The sequence below is a fragment of the Sphaeramia orbicularis genome, chromosome 14 (assembly GCF_902148855.1).
Source record: "Sphaeramia orbicularis chromosome 14, fSphaOr1.1, whole genome shotgun sequence".
NCBI lineage: Eukaryota > Metazoa > Chordata > Actinopteri > Kurtiformes > Apogonidae > Sphaeramia > Sphaeramia orbicularis.
Genome location: NC_043970.1, coordinates 43322078 through 43339515, shown reverse-complemented (window position 1 = coordinate 43339515; position 17438 = coordinate 43322078). Strand labels below are relative to the sequence as shown.

At 44.8% G+C, this 17438-nt stretch overlaps 1 protein-coding gene across 5 annotated transcripts in view; it reads left to right on the top strand.

Moving 5' to 3' along the window:
* The window catches only part of mtmr4 (myotubularin related protein 4), a 63200-nt gene that overhangs the window by 44964 nt on the left and 798 nt on the right, over window positions 1–17438 (top strand). For 3 of the 5 annotated variants that reach the window (XM_030153195.1, XM_030153196.1, XM_030153194.1), the window contains 15 exons: window positions 1508–1624; window positions 2604–2633; window positions 4331–4413; window positions 5208–5374; window positions 5468–5564; window positions 6787–6900; window positions 7409–7608; window positions 8011–8139; window positions 8380–8491; window positions 8914–9109; window positions 9412–9597; window positions 10325–10495; window positions 11265–11419; window positions 13369–14746; window positions 15636–15928. In XM_030153195.1, the coding sequence (XP_030009055.1) occupies window positions 1508–1624; window positions 2604–2633; window positions 4331–4413; window positions 5208–5374; window positions 5468–5564; window positions 6787–6900; window positions 7409–7608; window positions 8011–8139; window positions 8380–8491; window positions 8914–9109; window positions 9412–9597; window positions 10325–10495; window positions 11265–11419; window positions 13369–14746; window positions 15636–15928 (3428 nt within the window). The remainder of the gene's footprint in view (window positions 1–1507; window positions 1625–2603; window positions 2634–4330; window positions 4414–5207; window positions 5375–5467; window positions 5565–6786; window positions 6901–7408; window positions 7609–8010; window positions 8140–8379; window positions 8492–8913; window positions 9110–9411; window positions 9598–10324; window positions 10496–11264; window positions 11420–13368; window positions 14747–15635; window positions 15929–17438) is intronic. The other 2 variants (XM_030153197.1, XM_030153198.1) reach the window with 2 other exon arrangements.

Genomic DNA, 17438 nt, shown 5'->3' with positions numbered 1-17438 from the left:
ACAAATCTAGATCCTTTTTTTTCATAATTCATGCATGAAAGGGTAAATGGTCCGACCCACTTGAGATCCATTAGGACTGAATGTGTCCCCTGAACTAAAGCAATTCATATCTTCAGGGTCATTTTTGCATTTCATAAATTGCTTGCCGGGGCCAGATTGGACCGTCTGGTGTTCTGGCTTTGGACCGTTTGGTGTTCCGGCTTTAGACTGTTTGGTGTTGCGGCTTTGGACTGTTTGGTGTTGCAGCTTTGGACCGTTTGGTGTTCCGGCTTTGGACCGTTTGGTGTCGCAGCTTTGGACTGTTTGGTGTTCCGGCTTTGGACCGTTTGGTGTTCCGGCTTTGGACCGTTTGGTGTCACAGCTTTGGACTGTTTGGTGTTCCGGCTTTGGTGTTCCGGCTTTGAACCGTTTGGTTTTCCGGCTTTGGACCGTTTGGTGTTCTGGCTTTGGACCGTTTGATGATCCAGCTTTGGAACGTTTGGTGTTCCGGCTTTGGCCCATGGGCCATATGTTTGACCCCCTGATGTAGAGGCTCCTGTTCCTGTTTGTGTCTGGAATCAAACTGTAAAAGTAGGAATCTTAATGGAGGCTGAGCTCTGAGCCAGACCGGCCTCGATGAGCCTCAGTAACAAAGATCCTTCTGTCAAACTACTACTGCCCCCCCATCCCCCGTCCTCATGTTTGTCTGAGGAGAGAAACACAGATAAAGATAAAGAAGAGCATCAGGTGTCTCAGACGCAAAAAGTCATCAAAAAGTCATAATCTGGTGCCACAATTAAACATTTATTTTTTTAAAATTCGTTTTTCTTTCTTTTTGCTTTGGTGTTTGACAGTGTAACAGTATCAGATAGTCATTGTTGCTCCAAACACAGGTATCATCACTGAACTAACCAAACAGATAATGTCATGAAAATAAAGTCAAATACATTCAAATAACTAAATATAATACAGAAACAACTGTCAGTGTCAAAGCTAAGGGGAAATATTCAATGTTTTTTTGGTGTTTTCTAATGTTTAAGGATTGTCTTAAAGATTTTTGACATAATGTTAATAAAACTTCAGATTAGATTAGTAGATGAAATACAAAAACATGTAAAAGAGTTAAAAACAAACAGTATGAAAAACATTTGGACAATATTGTGACACTGTGCAGATGATGGACCTCTGGTACCGAAGGGTTAACGTCTTCTAGTGCAGAGGTTTGTGTTGTGGAGGTGAATGGAGGTGCTGCAGGGCTCTGGTGTCTCTGGTGGATCTGATGTTTGTGTGTTTGTGTTTTTCCACATGGTTCTGATGTTTGTGTGTTTGTGGTTCTGATGTTCGTGTGTTTGTGTTTCCTGGTGGTTCTGATGTTTGTGTGTTTGTGTTTCCTGGTGGATCTGATGTTTGTGTGTTTGTGTTTCCAGGTGGTTCTGATGTTTGTGTGTTTGTGTTTCCAGATGGTTCTGATGTTTGTGTGTTTGTGTTTCCAGGTGGTTCTGATGTTTGTGTGTTTGTGTTTCCTCAGGTGCCATTCTCAGTTCTCCAGGGGGAGGGGGTGGAGTATCTGGGCCGTGCAGATGAGGCCGTCATAGCCATGTCCAACTACCGACTCCACCTTAAGTTCAAGGACTCTGTCATGAATGTAAGTGTCACCAAAGTGGACTGGACCGGGACTGCCAGGCCACACCCCCACACAGGCCACGCCCCGACACAGGCCAACAGGAGCAGAGAGGAGGACGTAGTTAGGACACACAGAAAACGCTGTAGTTTGGACACAGAGGACACTCCACGTAGACATTATGAACACAAACCTGCTAACGAGGCCAATAAACCCACTTACAGGCTGCTTGTCATGCAACACAGGAGGGGCAGGGCCTCTGATCTCTTGGGGGGGTGTCTCCACAGGGCCCGGCCCCCGCTGGCACCCCCCCCTCCTCCCTCCTCCCTCCGCTGACATCAGGCCCTGCTTAAACACAAACAGCCCGATTGTTTGCATTCATTGGCAGCAAAATTCCTCCTTCAACCCAAAAGCTGCGTCATGTTTTCCGCAAGGGGGGGGGGGGGGGGGCTTATATTTTATGTATTTTATATATTAGGTAGACTTTTATTGATCCCTCAGGACATTTAGATTTAGTGATTTATTCGGAACATGCAATGAAATTTAACATATATGTGAACAAGTTAAAACGAAATAATCAAACAAAAACCAACCATCAAGACAATCAGGAAAAAACAACAGCCAATAGTTTCATTTTTTATACACAAAAAGTGGCGGGAACAACGATATTATATTATATTATATTATATTATATTATATTATTTTACTACATTTTTTACTGGTTCTGGTTCTGGTCCCCTTCCATCCTGCCTTGACCCAGATCTCAGCTGAAGTGTGTATGAGTGACCTTTGACCCCTGACCCCTCCCTCTGCGCTGCTTTCTGGCCCTTTGCTCCTGTCCGTGTTTGTCTTCTCTCCATGGTTTCCATTTGTGGTGCCATAGCTCCGCCTCCACCTCCTTTAACTCTTTATTTACTTGGTTCTGTTTCATTTGTATTCTTTTAATGTTTTTTCCATTTCCTTCTGTCCTGTCTGTGTGTGTCCGTGTGTCCCTGTCTGTTAGACCTACCCAGGTGTGGACAATCACATATCTGTGAGTACCATATGATCAACACCACCCTCTGCCTCCGACTACACAGGCATAGGACCCCAACGGGTCCCATATCACAGAGCAGAACCCAACCGAACCCAACACCACAGTCAGGATCATAGCTCTGAAAATGTCCCCAGAACGACCAAAAAGCAGCTTAAAAACACACATGATCAACCAGGTTCTGATGAAGGTTAACGTCAGTATCAATAATTATCACAGTTACTGTCAAAGTCTGTATTTATTCAGTTTTAAGGGTTAATGTTTTCAGTGAAAGTTGAAGAAACTGTTATTTATGATTCATAAAACACAAAACATGATGAAAACAACCAAACACAAAAACAACAGCAGCGAAAAGCCTGTATAATATATATATATATATATATATATATATATATATATATATATATATATATATATATATATATATATATATATATATATATATGTATGTGTATATATATATATATATGTATATATATATATATATATATATGTGTATATATATATATATATATATATATATATATATATATATATATATATATTTTTTTTTTAAAGTAAAAACCTGTTAAAAAAAACTGTCAAAACCTGTAAAAAAAAAAAAAAAAGTAAAGACCTGAAAAAAAAAAAAAAAAAAAAAACCTGGAAAAACTTGTAAAAAAAAAACCTGTAATAACCTGTAAAAAAAACTGTAAAAAAAGACAGACTTTAAAAAAAACAACAACTGTCAAAACCTGTAAAAAAAAAAAAAAACTGTAAAAACCTGTAAAACAAAAACACCTTTAACAAAAAACTGTAAAAACTTGTAAAAAAAAAAAAAAAAAAAACCCTGTAAAAACAACAACTGTAAAAACAACCCCTGTAAAAACCAGTAAAGAAAAAAACTTAAAAAAAAAAAAAAAAACAACAAAAAACTATAAAAAGAGAGCCTGCATTAAGTCAGGATTAAAACATTCAAACTGGTTCTTTGTGGTTTTAAACTGGTTTATGGACAGAAAACGTAAGATATGCCTGTATTTGTTCCACAAGGGGAAATTCCAGACTGGGAAAAAATGAAAAAACTAGATGTAAAATATTATGCTGTTTTTAAAATAAAAGGTTAAATATCAGAACTTCCATGATGATCATTTAAAATAAACCTTAAACCCAGATCTGTCCTGATCAGTACCTTAGTTTCTGATCCTTCCAGTTAAATTCTCCTGATATGAACCATCCTCTGTGGAATAAAAGGAATTTAGATGAATTCAGCCTAAAGTCTCTGTTCAATCATGTCTGTTTTTATTTACTTTTTTAAATTATTTGACCTGTTACTTGTTCTGTTGTTTAATTAACATGTCTTTTCTATCAGTATTCATTCTTTTTCATCGTCTTTGAACTGGCTTTAATCACAGTTTTTAAAGTGTCTCAGAAAATCTTGGCCGAAATGGTAAATATTAGTCAGTATTTTACATTTATTCATATTTCTGTTAGTTTGAGTAAAGCAGGGTTCTGATCTGGTCCAGATTATAGGTTCTGATCTGGTCCAGATTGTGGGTTCTGATGCGGTCCAGATTGTGGGTTCTGATCCAGTCCAGATTGTAGGTTCTAGATCTGGTCCAGATTGTGGGTTCTGCTCCGGTCCAGGGTGGGCGGGGTTTCCAGCAGGTCTTGGTCCTCCAGGCTGACGGTCCTGCTCTGTGCTCTGTCGCCCCCTACAGGTTCCTTTGAGGCTGATCGAGAACGTGGAGAGCAGAGACATGTTCCAACTGCACATCATCTGTAAAGACTCCAAGGTCGTCAGGTGAGGAGACGAACTGCACATGCTCAGACGAACCCCTTTAACAAGCGCCTTTAGAATGGCTTTAATGAGCGCCTTTAGAACATCTTTAATGAACGCCTTTAACGATTGTACGCACAAATTCAAAATTGTAAATGATCTAATGGACCATATGTGTGGTTTCATGTTGACATTTTTGATATCTGATTTGGTTTGACCCGGATTTGTTCGCACAATCGAAAGAATAAAAAACAACTGTTTTTGATTTTTGATTTGTACATAAATAATGAAATAACCAGTATTTTTTTCATGTTTTGTTTTTCAATTTTGGATTCTTAATTGAATATGAAAAGAATGTATGATCCTCCTCTGTGTTTCCCCCTCCTGTTTCCTCCTCCTCCTCTGTTTCCTCCTCTGTGTTTCCTCCTCCTCTGTTTCGTCCTCCTCCGTGTTTCCTCCTTTTTCCTCCTCTGTTTCCTCCTCCTCTGTGTTTCCTCCTCCTCCGTGTTTCCTCCTCCTGTTTCGTCCTCCTCCGTGTTTCCTCCTCTGTTTCCTCCTCTGTTTCTTTCTCCTCTGTTTCCTTCTCCTCCTCTGTTTCCTCCTCCGTGTTTCCTCCTCTGTTTCCTCCTCCTCTGTGTTTCCTCCTCCTCCTCCATGTTTTCTCCTCCTCTGTGTTTCCTCCTCTTCTGTGTTTCCTCCTCCTCTGTTTCCTCCTCCTCCGTGTTTCCTCCTCCTCTGTGTTTCCTCCTCCTCCCTGTTTCCTTCTCCTCCTTGTTTCCTCCTCTATGTTTCCTCCTCCTCCTCTGTTTCCTCCTCAGGTGCCACTTTGCCACCTTTAAGCAGTGCCAGGAGTGGGTGAAGCGTCTGAACCGGGCCTCCGCCCACCCGTCCCGCCTGGAGGACCTGTTCGCTCTGGCCTACCACGCCTGGTGTCTGGGAGGCAGCGCCGACGACGAGGACCAGCACGTCCACCTCTGCCGTCCAGGTGAGGACACGCACTGACTGACGCTCAGTTCACCTCCAACGTTTAGGTGTTGTCTAACATGTCCGTCTACCTTGTGTCCACGTCCATGTGCAGGTGACCACGTACGTCAGCGGATGGAGATGGAGGTGAAGAGGATGAACTTCGACACGCAGAACATCTGGAGAGTGTCCGACATCAACTGCAATTATAAGTACGTTACACATCCACCACCTGAGCACAGATGGAACCAGAGTCTGAGGAGGTTTACACAGAAAAGACCCAGTTTACGTCCACAAACCTATCAGTCTGTATAAACTATAAGGACAAAAGTATTGGGACACGTCACATCTACAGCTGTCCCATGTCCTGTTCTTCAGGTCTAACACCCTAATGCTGAAGGCATGTAGAGGAGGTGACCCCCCTTCCCCACACATGCACACACACACACACACACACACACACACTTAAGGTCATTAGCATTGGGAGTAACACCTACACAGACCACTCCCCCTACAGGTTTATAAGTGCAGCCCCCCCCCCCCCAAGTTATTAGAACTGAAGAAGTCTGTTGGATGAAAATGAAATGTTTACAAAAAAGTGAAACCAGTTCAGCAGAACCCAGAAGAACCACCATGAAGAGCCACCAAGACCTGGACAAATGAGAACCTACATTTAATAGGACTTGAGGGCAGGAAGATTAGAGGATGGGGACAGGAGGACTGGAGGATTAGAGGACCAGAATACTACAGGATGGGAGGACAAGAGGAATAGAGGACTAGAGGACTGGAAGACTAGAGGGTGGGAGGACTATAGGACATGAGGACTAGAGGAGTGGAAGACTAGAGGATGGGAGGACGAGGAATAGAGGACTAGAGGACAGGCGTATTAGAGGACAGGAGGATTAGAGGATGAGAGGATGGGGACAGGAGGACAATAGAACAGGAGGATTAGAGGACAGGAAGACTAGAGGATGGGAGGACTGGAGGAATAGAGCACTATAGGACTAGAGGATAAGAGGACTAGAGGATGGGGAGATAAGAGGACAGGATTACTGGAGGACAGACGGATTAGAGGACGGGAGGACTGGGAGAAGACATCCCTCTGAGGGACACAGACATGCAGGACGACTGTCTAATTAAGCAAACCGCCGCCTGCTGAGGACGTGACTCAGCACAGTCCACTTTCACTGATCCCCCGTCTGCATCCCCCCTCCCTCCTCAGACAGACAAGGGGGAGGGGGGGGTCACATGGTAGAGGAGGCGGAGACCGGAGGCAGATGGAGGCAGTCGAACCCTGTAGAGACTCAAAAAAGACAATATCACACACTGTTGGACGCAGCTTTAACACTCTAACGTTTACACTGAAGCTTTAGTTCTGTGGTTGGACACAGGCCTCACTAACGAACACCCCCCCCTCGGTGCTTCTGCCCACAGGCTGTGCTCCAGTTACCCCCAGAAGCTCCTGGTCCCCATATGGATCACAGATAAGGAGCTGGAGAGTGTGGCGTCCTTCAGGTCCTGGAAGAGGATCCCAGTGGTGGTCTACAGGTACATGTCCACATCTGGTACCAGCAGAGTCACAAAAGATACACATGTCCATGTCTGGTACCAGCAGAGACATAAAAGACACACATGTACACATCTGGTACCAGCAGAGACACAAAAGACGCACATGTCCATGTCTGGTACCAGCAGAGACACAAGACACACAGGTTTACGCATTTATCCAACCTTTACGTCATTGAAATGCGACAAACGTCCCAGTTGTTGGTCCTCCATATTTCCTTCTGTAAATACAGTGTGTCTGCGTAGTCTCGTATTCCATCAGGACCTCTTTAGTGCATGTGGGTCACTTCAGGGTCACATTAAGTTCAGACTCAAAACTGATAGAAGTCGCATTTAATGTGGAATATGAACCAACACACAAAACAATCAGATTTCACACAAAAATCCGTATTGTGCATTAGACCTGCTGTGTGGGCGGAGCCTTAGTGACTTCGACATCCCTGGTTTAAAACACGGTTCTGATGGGGTTCTTGTTTTGGTTCTGGTCCAGACACCAGAGGAATGGCGCCGTCATCGCCCGCTGCAGTCAGCCTGAGATCAGCTGGTGGGGCTGGAGGAACACGGACGACGAGTACCTGGTCACGTCCATCGCCAAGGCCTGTCAGATGGACGCCGGGTCCAAAGGGACCTGTGGAGCGCCGGGCTGTCGGGGGCGGGGGGAGGGGCCTGACTCCTCCGATGGAGACTTTGGTAAAACATCACACACTGTGGTTCCACTGAGGTTCTGGACTGTTGGACATATTTAGTTTAAATCTGTTAGACGTGATGGTTTTAAAGTTAATGAAGGTCAAACAGACGGGGTCATAGTTTGGACAGACAGACAGAGACTGTCCTCTGGGACAGACGGTTGAATTCATATCATTGACAGATGTGATTATGGAATGTTAAACACACACATATCCCCTCTGTGGGACAAGAAACATGGACTAATGAGTCCAGATGTAGAGGATGAGGACGTTTCAGCTCCTTAATGGACTGGGTCTGGTCCTGTCTCTGGTCCTCCTCCTCTAATGATGCTGTCCATCTGTCTGTCTGTCTGCCCCTCTGTCTGTCCATCTGTCTATGTGTCCATCTGTCTGTCCCTCTGTCTAGACTCGTCTCTAACCGGTGGATCCAACTGTGAGGACAACGTCGTCCCTCAGAAGCTGCTGATTCTGGACGCTCGTTCGTACACGGCTGCGGTGGCAAATAGAGCCAAAGGCGGAGGCTGCGAATGTGAAGGTGAGAACCACAGAATCACAACAAGTCCTGGACCCAGACCTGTCCTGGATCCGGTCTGTTCTGGTCCTGACCCAGAACCATCCTGGATCCGGTCTGTTCTGGTCCTGGACCCATCCTAGACCTGTCCTGGACCCAGAACCATCCTGGATCCAGTCCTTTCTGGTCCTGGACCCATCCCAGCCCCGTCCTGCGGCTGTGGTTCTGACCCATGGTTCTGCTGCTGTGTGTGTCTGTGTTCAGAGTACTACCCTAACTGTGAGGTGATGTTCATGGGCATGGCCAACATTCACGCCATCAGGAACAGCTTCCAGGCTCTACGCACCGTCTGCAGTCAGATCCCAGACCCAGGAAAGTAAGTCCATCTGTTTAACCTTTGACCTCACCCCCTTAAAACACACAGTGAGACAGACAAACACCGTCTGAACACAAGGCCCAAAACATGAAAGAGAAACTGTACGTTCATTTTCATTTACACTTAATTTACTGCGACGGCGCTGTGTGTGTGTGTGTGTGTGTGTGTGTGTGCATGCATGCGTGTGTGTGTGTGTGCGTGTGTGTGTGTGGGGGGTTAATCTTGATACTTTCTTCTCATAGTGACAGGTGTTTTTATTACCTCCACCAAGGAGGTTATGTTTTTGCCGGCATTGGTTTGTGTGTCTGTCTGTCTGTGTGCAAGATAACTGAAACAGTTATATAAGTTATAAACTGAAATGTTCAGTAAAAGCTTAACCTGCTGATGTTCTGATGGGTGTGGTTCTGATCCGACCCGTCCAGTTGGCTGTCTGCATTGGAAAGCACCCGTTGGCTGCAGCACCTGTCCGTCATGCTGAAGGCGGCGGCTCTGGTGTGTTCGGCCGTGGAGCGTGAAGGCCGACCCGTCCTGGTCCACTGTTCAGACGGATGGGACCGCACACCGCAGATCGTAGCGCTCGCCAAGATCCTGTTGGACCCGTACTACAGGACGCTAGAGGTGGGTCCAAACCCGGTGGAAAAATAAATAAATAAATGAATAAATAAATATAATTAAAATAACCCCAGATGTCTGGATAAACTCCAGGTTCTGTATGGGTTCTGTTGGTTCAGTATGGGTCCAGTATAAGTTCAGTATGGGTCTGGTTTGGGTTCTGTTTGGGTTTTATGGGTTCTTCATGGGTTGTATAGGTTTTGTATGGGTCCAGTATGGGTTCTGTGTGGGTCCAGTATGGGTTTTATGTGTGTTCTGTGTGTGTTCTGCTGGTCCACTGAGCCCGTCCTGCTGTTGTGTCTCCTCAGGGGTTCCAGGTGCTGGTGGAGACTGAGTGGTTGGACTTTGGACATAAGTTCGGGGACCGCTGTGGACACCAGGAGAACTCAGATGACGTCAGTGAACAGTGTCCTGTCTTCCTGCAGTGGTTGGACTGTGTCCATCAGCTGATCAAACAGTTCCCCTGTCTGTTTGAGTTCAACGAGGCCTTTCTGGTGGGTGGGGCTACGTCTCCTATGGACCGCCCACTGAGGGCTCCTCCTACTCCTCAATCATCTTCATCCTCTTTTTCTCCTCCTCTTCCTCCTCCTCCTCCTTCTACTCCTCCTCTTCTTCCTCCTACTTTTCCTCCTCCTCCTTCTCCTTCTCCTCCTCTTCTTCTTCCCCCTCCTTTCCTCCTCCTCCTCTTCCTCCTCCTCCTACTCCTCCTCTTCGTCTTCCCCCTCCTTTCCTCCTCCTCCTCTTCCTCCTCCTCCTTCTCCTCCTCTTCGTCTTCCCCCTCCTTTCCTCCTCTTCCTCCTCCTCCTCCTCTTCCTCCTCCTTTTCCTCCTCCTTCTCCTCCTTCTTCTCCTCCTCTTCCTCTTCCCCCTCTTTTCCTCCTCCTCCTCCTCCTCCTCCTTCTCCTCCTCTTCCTCTTCCCCCTCCTTTCCTCCTCCTCTTCTTCCTCCTCCTCCTTCTCCTCCTCTTCCTTCTTCTCCTCTTCCTCCTCCTTTTCCTCCTCATCCTCCTTCTCCTCCTCCTCCTCCTCCTCTTCCTCCTGAACTTCAGTCTAAATAAACAAATAAATTTGTGCTTTCAGTATTTTTCAGTTTAGTTTAATTTTTCCTGTTTTTATTTTTGTTTTTTTCCTGTGTTTGTAGGTTCTTCATTAAACCTGTCTCCAGCGCTGATGTTCACGTTCATGTTCACATTGATGTTAAATCCTGTGTTTTTGTTCCACAGGTGAAGTTGGTTCAACACACGTACTCATGTCTTTACGGGACGTTTCTGTGTAACAACGGTCGTGAGAGAGAAGCTAAAAACATCTACAAACGGACCTGCTCTGTGTGGTCGCTGCTCCGGACAGGAAATAAGAACTTCCAGAACTTCCTCTACATCCCCAGTCATGACATGGTTGGTACCAGAGTCAGATGAAACACCTACTATGTCTGTAACAGAGTTAGAGGACAGCTTCTTTTTCTTCTTCTGTTTCTCCTTCTTCTTCTTCAACTCCTTCCTCTTCTCCTTCTTCTTTTTCTCCTTCTCTTCCTTCTTCTTCTTTTTCTCCCTCTCCTCCTTCTCTTCCTTCTTCTTCTCCTTCCTCTTCTCCTTCTCCTTCTTCTCTTCCTTCTCCTCCTCCTCTTCCTCTCTTTCTTTTTTATCTGCTGCATCGTTTCTCTCTTTGTTTCTCTTCCTTTTCTTTTTTGTTTTCTTTCTCCTTTTCTTTTTCCTGTTCTTTTCCTTTTGTTTTTCCTTTTCTTTCTCCTTTTCTTTTTCTTTCTCCTTTTCTTTTTCCTGTTCTTCTTCTTTTTCCTGTTCTTTCTCCTTTTCTTTTTCCTTTTCTTTTTCCTTTTCCGTTTCTACTCGTGGATCCTCCTCTCGTTCATCTACCTGCCTTTGGTTTTTGTCAGGTGTTAATTTGGTCGGTGCTCACAGGATTATTCTACTATTATTCCACTCACTTCAGTTAATAGAGTAACAGCTGTCGGCGCCGTCCTGCTGTTACCGACGGCGACGGTGCTGACTCACATGAGCACTGATGTGGAACTGGAGGTGGATGTGGAGGCTTTATTTACCGTCCTGCTTCCATCTGAGAGTTCATGCAGTTCCGTATTAAAGCTGTAAACAGTGGAATGGACGGTGCCGGTCACTGATGACCTGTGTGGACCTTCTGACCGTCCAGGTGCTGCAGCCCGTCTGCCACACCCGGGCATTACAGCTGTGGACCGCTGTCTACCTACCCACCTCCTCGCCATGCACGGCCGTGGATGACGCCATGGAGCTGTACCTCCCCCTGAATGGCGGCGGAGATGAGCTCACCTCCCGCTCCTTGGACAGGTGCGTAGGTCCATGCAGAGCTCCTCACATACTGAGGTTTGATTGGCACACACTGCCCCCTGGAGGCCCAAGCACGAACTACACCATCAGCACTGCACCTAAAGGAGCCACTTCCCTTTTTAATTTAGTTTTTTAATTAATTTTAGCTGCGTTATTACATTTATCCAGTGTTTCTTATATGATCCTTAACCCTTAAAGACCCAAACTTTCACCATAGACCAGAACCATCTACTGATGTAATAATTGGTGTAAAATGCAGTTTTACCTCAATTATTCATGGAATAAAAGGTACAAAATCATGTACAATGAGAATTAAATGAGCAAAGTGCTTGGAAAATAAGGAAAAAAATTGACCATAAAACCTTGAAATATGGCATAAAAGTGAACAAATCCTTCTAAAGTGAAGAGAAAATGATGAAAATGCTTGAAAATTAGCAGAGTTCATTGTTTCATTCCATCCAGAACCCTGTATTTATTCAGTTAACCCTCAAAAACCAAAAGCATCTACTGATCTAAACTGTTTAATACCTGCTGATCCACTAATATGATCAAGCCATGTCAATAACTGGTGTAAAATACAGTTTTACCTCAATTATTCATAGGATGAAATGTACAAACAACATGTAAAATGAGCAAAATACTTGAAAAATACGGAAAAAAATAACCAAAAAAACCTTGAAAGCTAGCACAAAAGTTAAAAAAAAATCATCGTAAACTGAGGAGAAAAAGGGAAAAATACTTGAAAAATTTGGAAAATGTGTCATGTCATACCATCCAGAACCCTGTATTTATTCTGTTAACCCTCAAAAACTAAAATCATCTACTGATGAAACTGTTTAATACCTGTTGATCCACTAATCTTAACAATCCATGTCTATAATTGGTGTAAAATACTTGTGATATGAGAATAAAATTAGCAAAATGCTGAAAAAGTAAGGAAAAACATAACCAAAAACCTTTCAAATATGGCATAAAAGTGAAGAAATCCTTCTAATATGGAGAAAAAATTTGCAAAATACTTGAAAAATTAGCAGAGTTCATCATTTCATACCATCCAGAACCCTATATTTATTCTGGTAACCCTAAAAAACTGGAACCATCTACTGATCTAAACTGTTGAATACCTGTTGATCCATTAATCCTATCATTACAAGTTAATAATTGGTGTAAAATACAGTTCTTCATCTTTTCATGGTCATCAGATATGGCCATATTTGGACATTCAGAGGCTCCATAGTTACCGTGGAAACACTCTCATCTTCTTCAACAATGATTTAGTTTTTAATTAATTTTAGCTGTTTTATTATATTTATTCTAGTGTTTTTTTATATGATCCATAATATTTATTTTTACTGGATGTCACTTTAATTTCATTGTACACGTTACAATGACAATAATTATTCTGTTCTGTTGTTGGATACTGAACAGTCCAAGAAGATGAAGGTTATGAAAACTAAACAAAAAAAAAAAAAACAAGAGAGAAATTGTCCATTTATTTCATTCCAACCCTTTGTATTCTGTTTATAATTGACCAGCTTTGTAGTTGTACCAGTTTCATACCAGCAGAGGGCAGCACATCACATGTGTGAGTCCAGTCCACTTCAGAAGTGAATCACATGACGAAAACTGATGATGATGATGAGGCTGTGTCTCAGATCAGCCCCGATTCCTTTAATGCAAAGAAAATCCCATGAATCTTAAACTGAATCTGAAAAAAATCCACTAAGTTGAGTTGAGTTTAATGAGTCGTTATTGCCATGGTTACGGACCAAACCTTTCATCTTTTATCCATCAGTACTTATCTTTTCTAGGTGAATATGTCATTTTTGACTTTTTAAACCTTCATATCACAGAACACAAACTGATTCAATCAAACCAAATGTTGAATAATGATTAAAATCAGATTAAAATAATTAAACTAATAAAACTGATGTCTTTTTTTTCCGCAGACTCCCGAAGACGCGCTCCGTGGACGACCTGATGTCGTTGTTTGAGAATGGGGCGCCACTGACCCGCACCTCCAGCGACCCCAACCTCAACAAGCACTGCTCTGCACTGGAGCCCGCCCCTGCTGTGGGAGGAGCCTCAGCAGACGCCAACACACCTGAGACCGCCCCCGTGGATGGCGAGGAGGAGGAGGAGGAGGAGGAGGGTCCTCCAAGTCCAGAGGACGTCAAAGGGTCACCAGAGGAGGAGCCATGTCTGACCACGCAGCCACTGCCGTCCCCGCCCCTCCCTCCCGCCCCCCTCAGTACAGACACCGCCCTCCCTCACAGCCCCCTCCCCACCCCCGTCCTCCACCAGGCGTGGCCTCAGACCACCGACGCTCCGTGCCCACCCCCGCCACCGCAGGACCACAGCCCCTGTAGGACAGAAACCACGTCACCCGCCAACCAATCAGAGCCCTGCTTACCTCTGCCCTGCAACGGCACGCAACTGCCCGCCAGCACGCCGCCGTGGCTGCTGAACGGCCACGCCCACAGCCCCGCCCATGGCCTCTCTGAGTCCACGGGCCTGCTGATCCTGAAGCAGCTCAGCCCCCCCCTCCCCATGGAAGACTCCACAGAGACTCTGACGGGGGAAACGGACCCGCCCACCGTCGCTGCCCCACCTCCAGACAGTGAAGACCCCGCCCACAATCAGAACGGCGAAGAGTCAGAGACACAGACTGAGAAGGAGGAGTTGAGGACAGACTCGGTGAAAGCAAAGGAGCGCGTGTCAGCGGCAGCAGACTCTGCCCAGTCCCAGGTTGGAAGTCGTCATGTGACCTCCCAGAGTCAGCTGACCGACCTGTCCTTTCTGGGGACGCACTGGGACAGCGTCCAGGGTCTGGTCCAGTCCGCCTGCAGCGGCGCCGCCCACGCCAGCATCAGGGCAGGGTCGTACCAGAGTCGGCGGCTGGTCAATAAACTGCTCCGCTCCCAAGGCGTGGCGCTCGCCAACGGCGCCCAGTGCTGCCGCCGTGAGGCTCTGTGCTGCCCCAGCAGCCCCATGCTGCCCGCTGCCAGGGGATACCCCGCCCTCTGTGGCCCCACCCTCAGCCTCAACAGCTACTCCCTGGCTGGACACCAGCTCCTGCCCGTGTCCTACTCCTCCCCTTCCGCCTCCAGCTCCCCGCCCCCACCCCATGCTCCCGCCTACCTGGACGACGACGGCCTCCCCGTGCCCATGGACGCCGTTCAGCAGAGGCTGCGGCAGATCGAGGCGGGATACAAACAGGAAGTGGAGGTTCTGAGGCAGCAGGTCCGTCAGCTGCAGATGAGGCTGGAGAGTAAACAGTACGGCACCCCCCCCTCAGAACCTGACGTGGACTACGAGGATGACATCGTGAGTAGCTCCGCCTCCTTCACCTCCATCTGTCTGTCAATGTTTACTTTTCATCATCTGTTGTCTCCGGAAAAATGGATCAAATTCACATTTGAACTTGAATCTGAAAAACATTCATAGAAGCTGAAAACGAGACAAATGGACATGAATGTTATTAATGAACAAATATTAATTATATTATATTCATATTCCTGTCGATAAACTAATGTGAGTATGTCAAACTAACCGGTATTATTGCACTGGTTAAATTAAACTTTAAAGAAATATTGATTTTTCTGTGTCTGATCCTCATGAACAAGACATCTGACAGCTGGAGACATGATGTGTCCACATATTTATGTCCGTATAGTTAATAAACATCAATATTTCACTGTAGTTTAATGGTAGATTTGTCTTCCTCAGTCAGATGTGATGAAAGTAGATGGAAATGATTATTTACAGTCAGAGCAGGACAAATATTAGAGACATTTAGAGGAAGAACATTGAAAATCAGAGTCAGGGAGAAAAAAAACAGAATTAATGTAGATATAAATTCAGTCCAAACCATTTGTGAGTCATTTTAGAAACAAAGATAATAACTGAACACAAATAAGCCAATGCACTGATATCTGTCCCATAATATCAAACTCTATTCTGACTTTAGTCCTTATTGTTTTATATCCCAGACCCCTGTTAGAAAAGAAACACCTGGATTCAACGGGTCCACAGACTGATGGACACAGACTGTTGGACACAGTGGACCGTGTTCCCACTGAAGTGTTTCTGTGTCTTCTCTGACCCTGTAAACACATGTCCAGTGTCCACATGTCCAATGTGCACATGTCCATGGACCACCTGTCCACATGTCCAGTGTCCTTGTGGTGTCCTGACTGTCCGTCTCTGTTCCCAGACATGTCTCCGTGAATCCGACAACAGTAATGAGGAGGATTCTCTGTCAACGCACAGCGAGGACCGTCTGTCCGAGGGCAGCTGGGACCGAGTGGAGCGCAAGGACACAGAGGTCGGCCCCACCCACAGCCCCGCCCACCGCCTCTTGCCCGCGTCCTTCACCTGTCCCACCTCTGACCGTGTCCATCTGTCTGTCCGTCTGCAGGTGACCCGCTGGGTTCCGGACCACATGGCCTCGCACTGTTTCAACTGTGACTGTGAGTTCTGGATCGCCAAGAGACGCCACCACTGCAGGTACGGCACCAGAACCACAAACAGAACCTGGGTCACAAACAGAATACTGTCACATCACAACTATTATTAGAAACAAGTGTCATTTTTAATTTAATTTAATTTGAAATAAAATTAATAATAAATTTATTCATAGAACGAGTTACAAACAACAACGATGAAAGAGTCAGATGATAATGGAAACACTTCAGTTCAAGAACAGGATAAAAAGGAGATGGAAACAAGGAAACAAACCAAAACAAACCAAAAATGGAAAAAACACCAAAAAACAAGGACAGGAGACAGAACCACAGCGGTGTGTCAGATAATCTTCAGTTCTTTATATCAAAAAAAAAAAGAGGACGAAAGGAGTCAAATGAAAATGAACGAAATGAAAATCAAAGAAAGAAACAAACGTCCTGCTCCCTCAAATGAAAGTTTCCACATGTAGGGAAAAGGAGAATTATCTGCACAACAGAGGAATTAGTGAAACATCTGTAGGTTTCACTTTCACTTTATGGTCTGGTAATGATGCGCAAGTCTGTTTTTTTTCAACCCGTAGGGCTTTTGTAGAATTATTTCACCTGACCCAACCCGCCCTGCAAGTAACCCGCTGATGTGCACATCACTAACGTACAGAACGTACGTAACGTACACCCTCATATAATACCTGGACGGACCTGTGCATAGACCGGCTACAGCAGTGGAAAACATCCGGCCCACGGACCAAAACTGATACTACAGAATACAAAAAAGATACTAAAGTTATTCAGAGTCAAAGGTGTCAGAGTTGTTTTAGTTCAGGTTCCACATTCAGACAAACTGGGATCTATAGTAAAATAATAGGATAATAGCTATATAATAATGACTACACATTTAAATCTAAATTTCATTGTAAAAAGTTTGTATCCGATCGGTGTCAGATCAGTATCAGCAAAACTAATCATAAAAAAATCAGATTTGAGCAAAAAAAAATCCAGATCAGGACATCACTAGTTAGTGTAGGAGTTTAACACTGTTTATTATGGGATGGATTTAGTGGATGAATCAGAATTTAAACAATCAGACACAAATGAACAACTGTTGAATTCAGACCGAAAACAAACTGAAAAATAATTTGAGCTTTAATAACAGGAAGTGGAAAGTGTGTTTAATATACTCACCTGGACACCGGAGGGTTAAAGTGTGTTTAATATACTCACCTGGACACCGGAGGGTTAAACTGTGTTTAATATACTCACCTGGACACCGGAGGGTTAAAGTGTGTTTAATATACTCACCTGGACACTGGAGGGTTAAAGTGTGTTTAATATACTCACCTGGACACCAGAGGGTTAACTGTGTGTGTGTGCGTGCGTGCGTGCGTGTGTGTGTGTGCGTGCGCGCGCATGCGTGTGTGTGTTTGTTTGTTTGTGTTCATTCCAGTTCATTTCACACCCGTTGATAAACATTCATCATCAACACGTTGCATAACATTATTTACCTGAAGGTGGTTTGTCATGTGACCATTGAACAGATCAGATGGAGTCGTGAG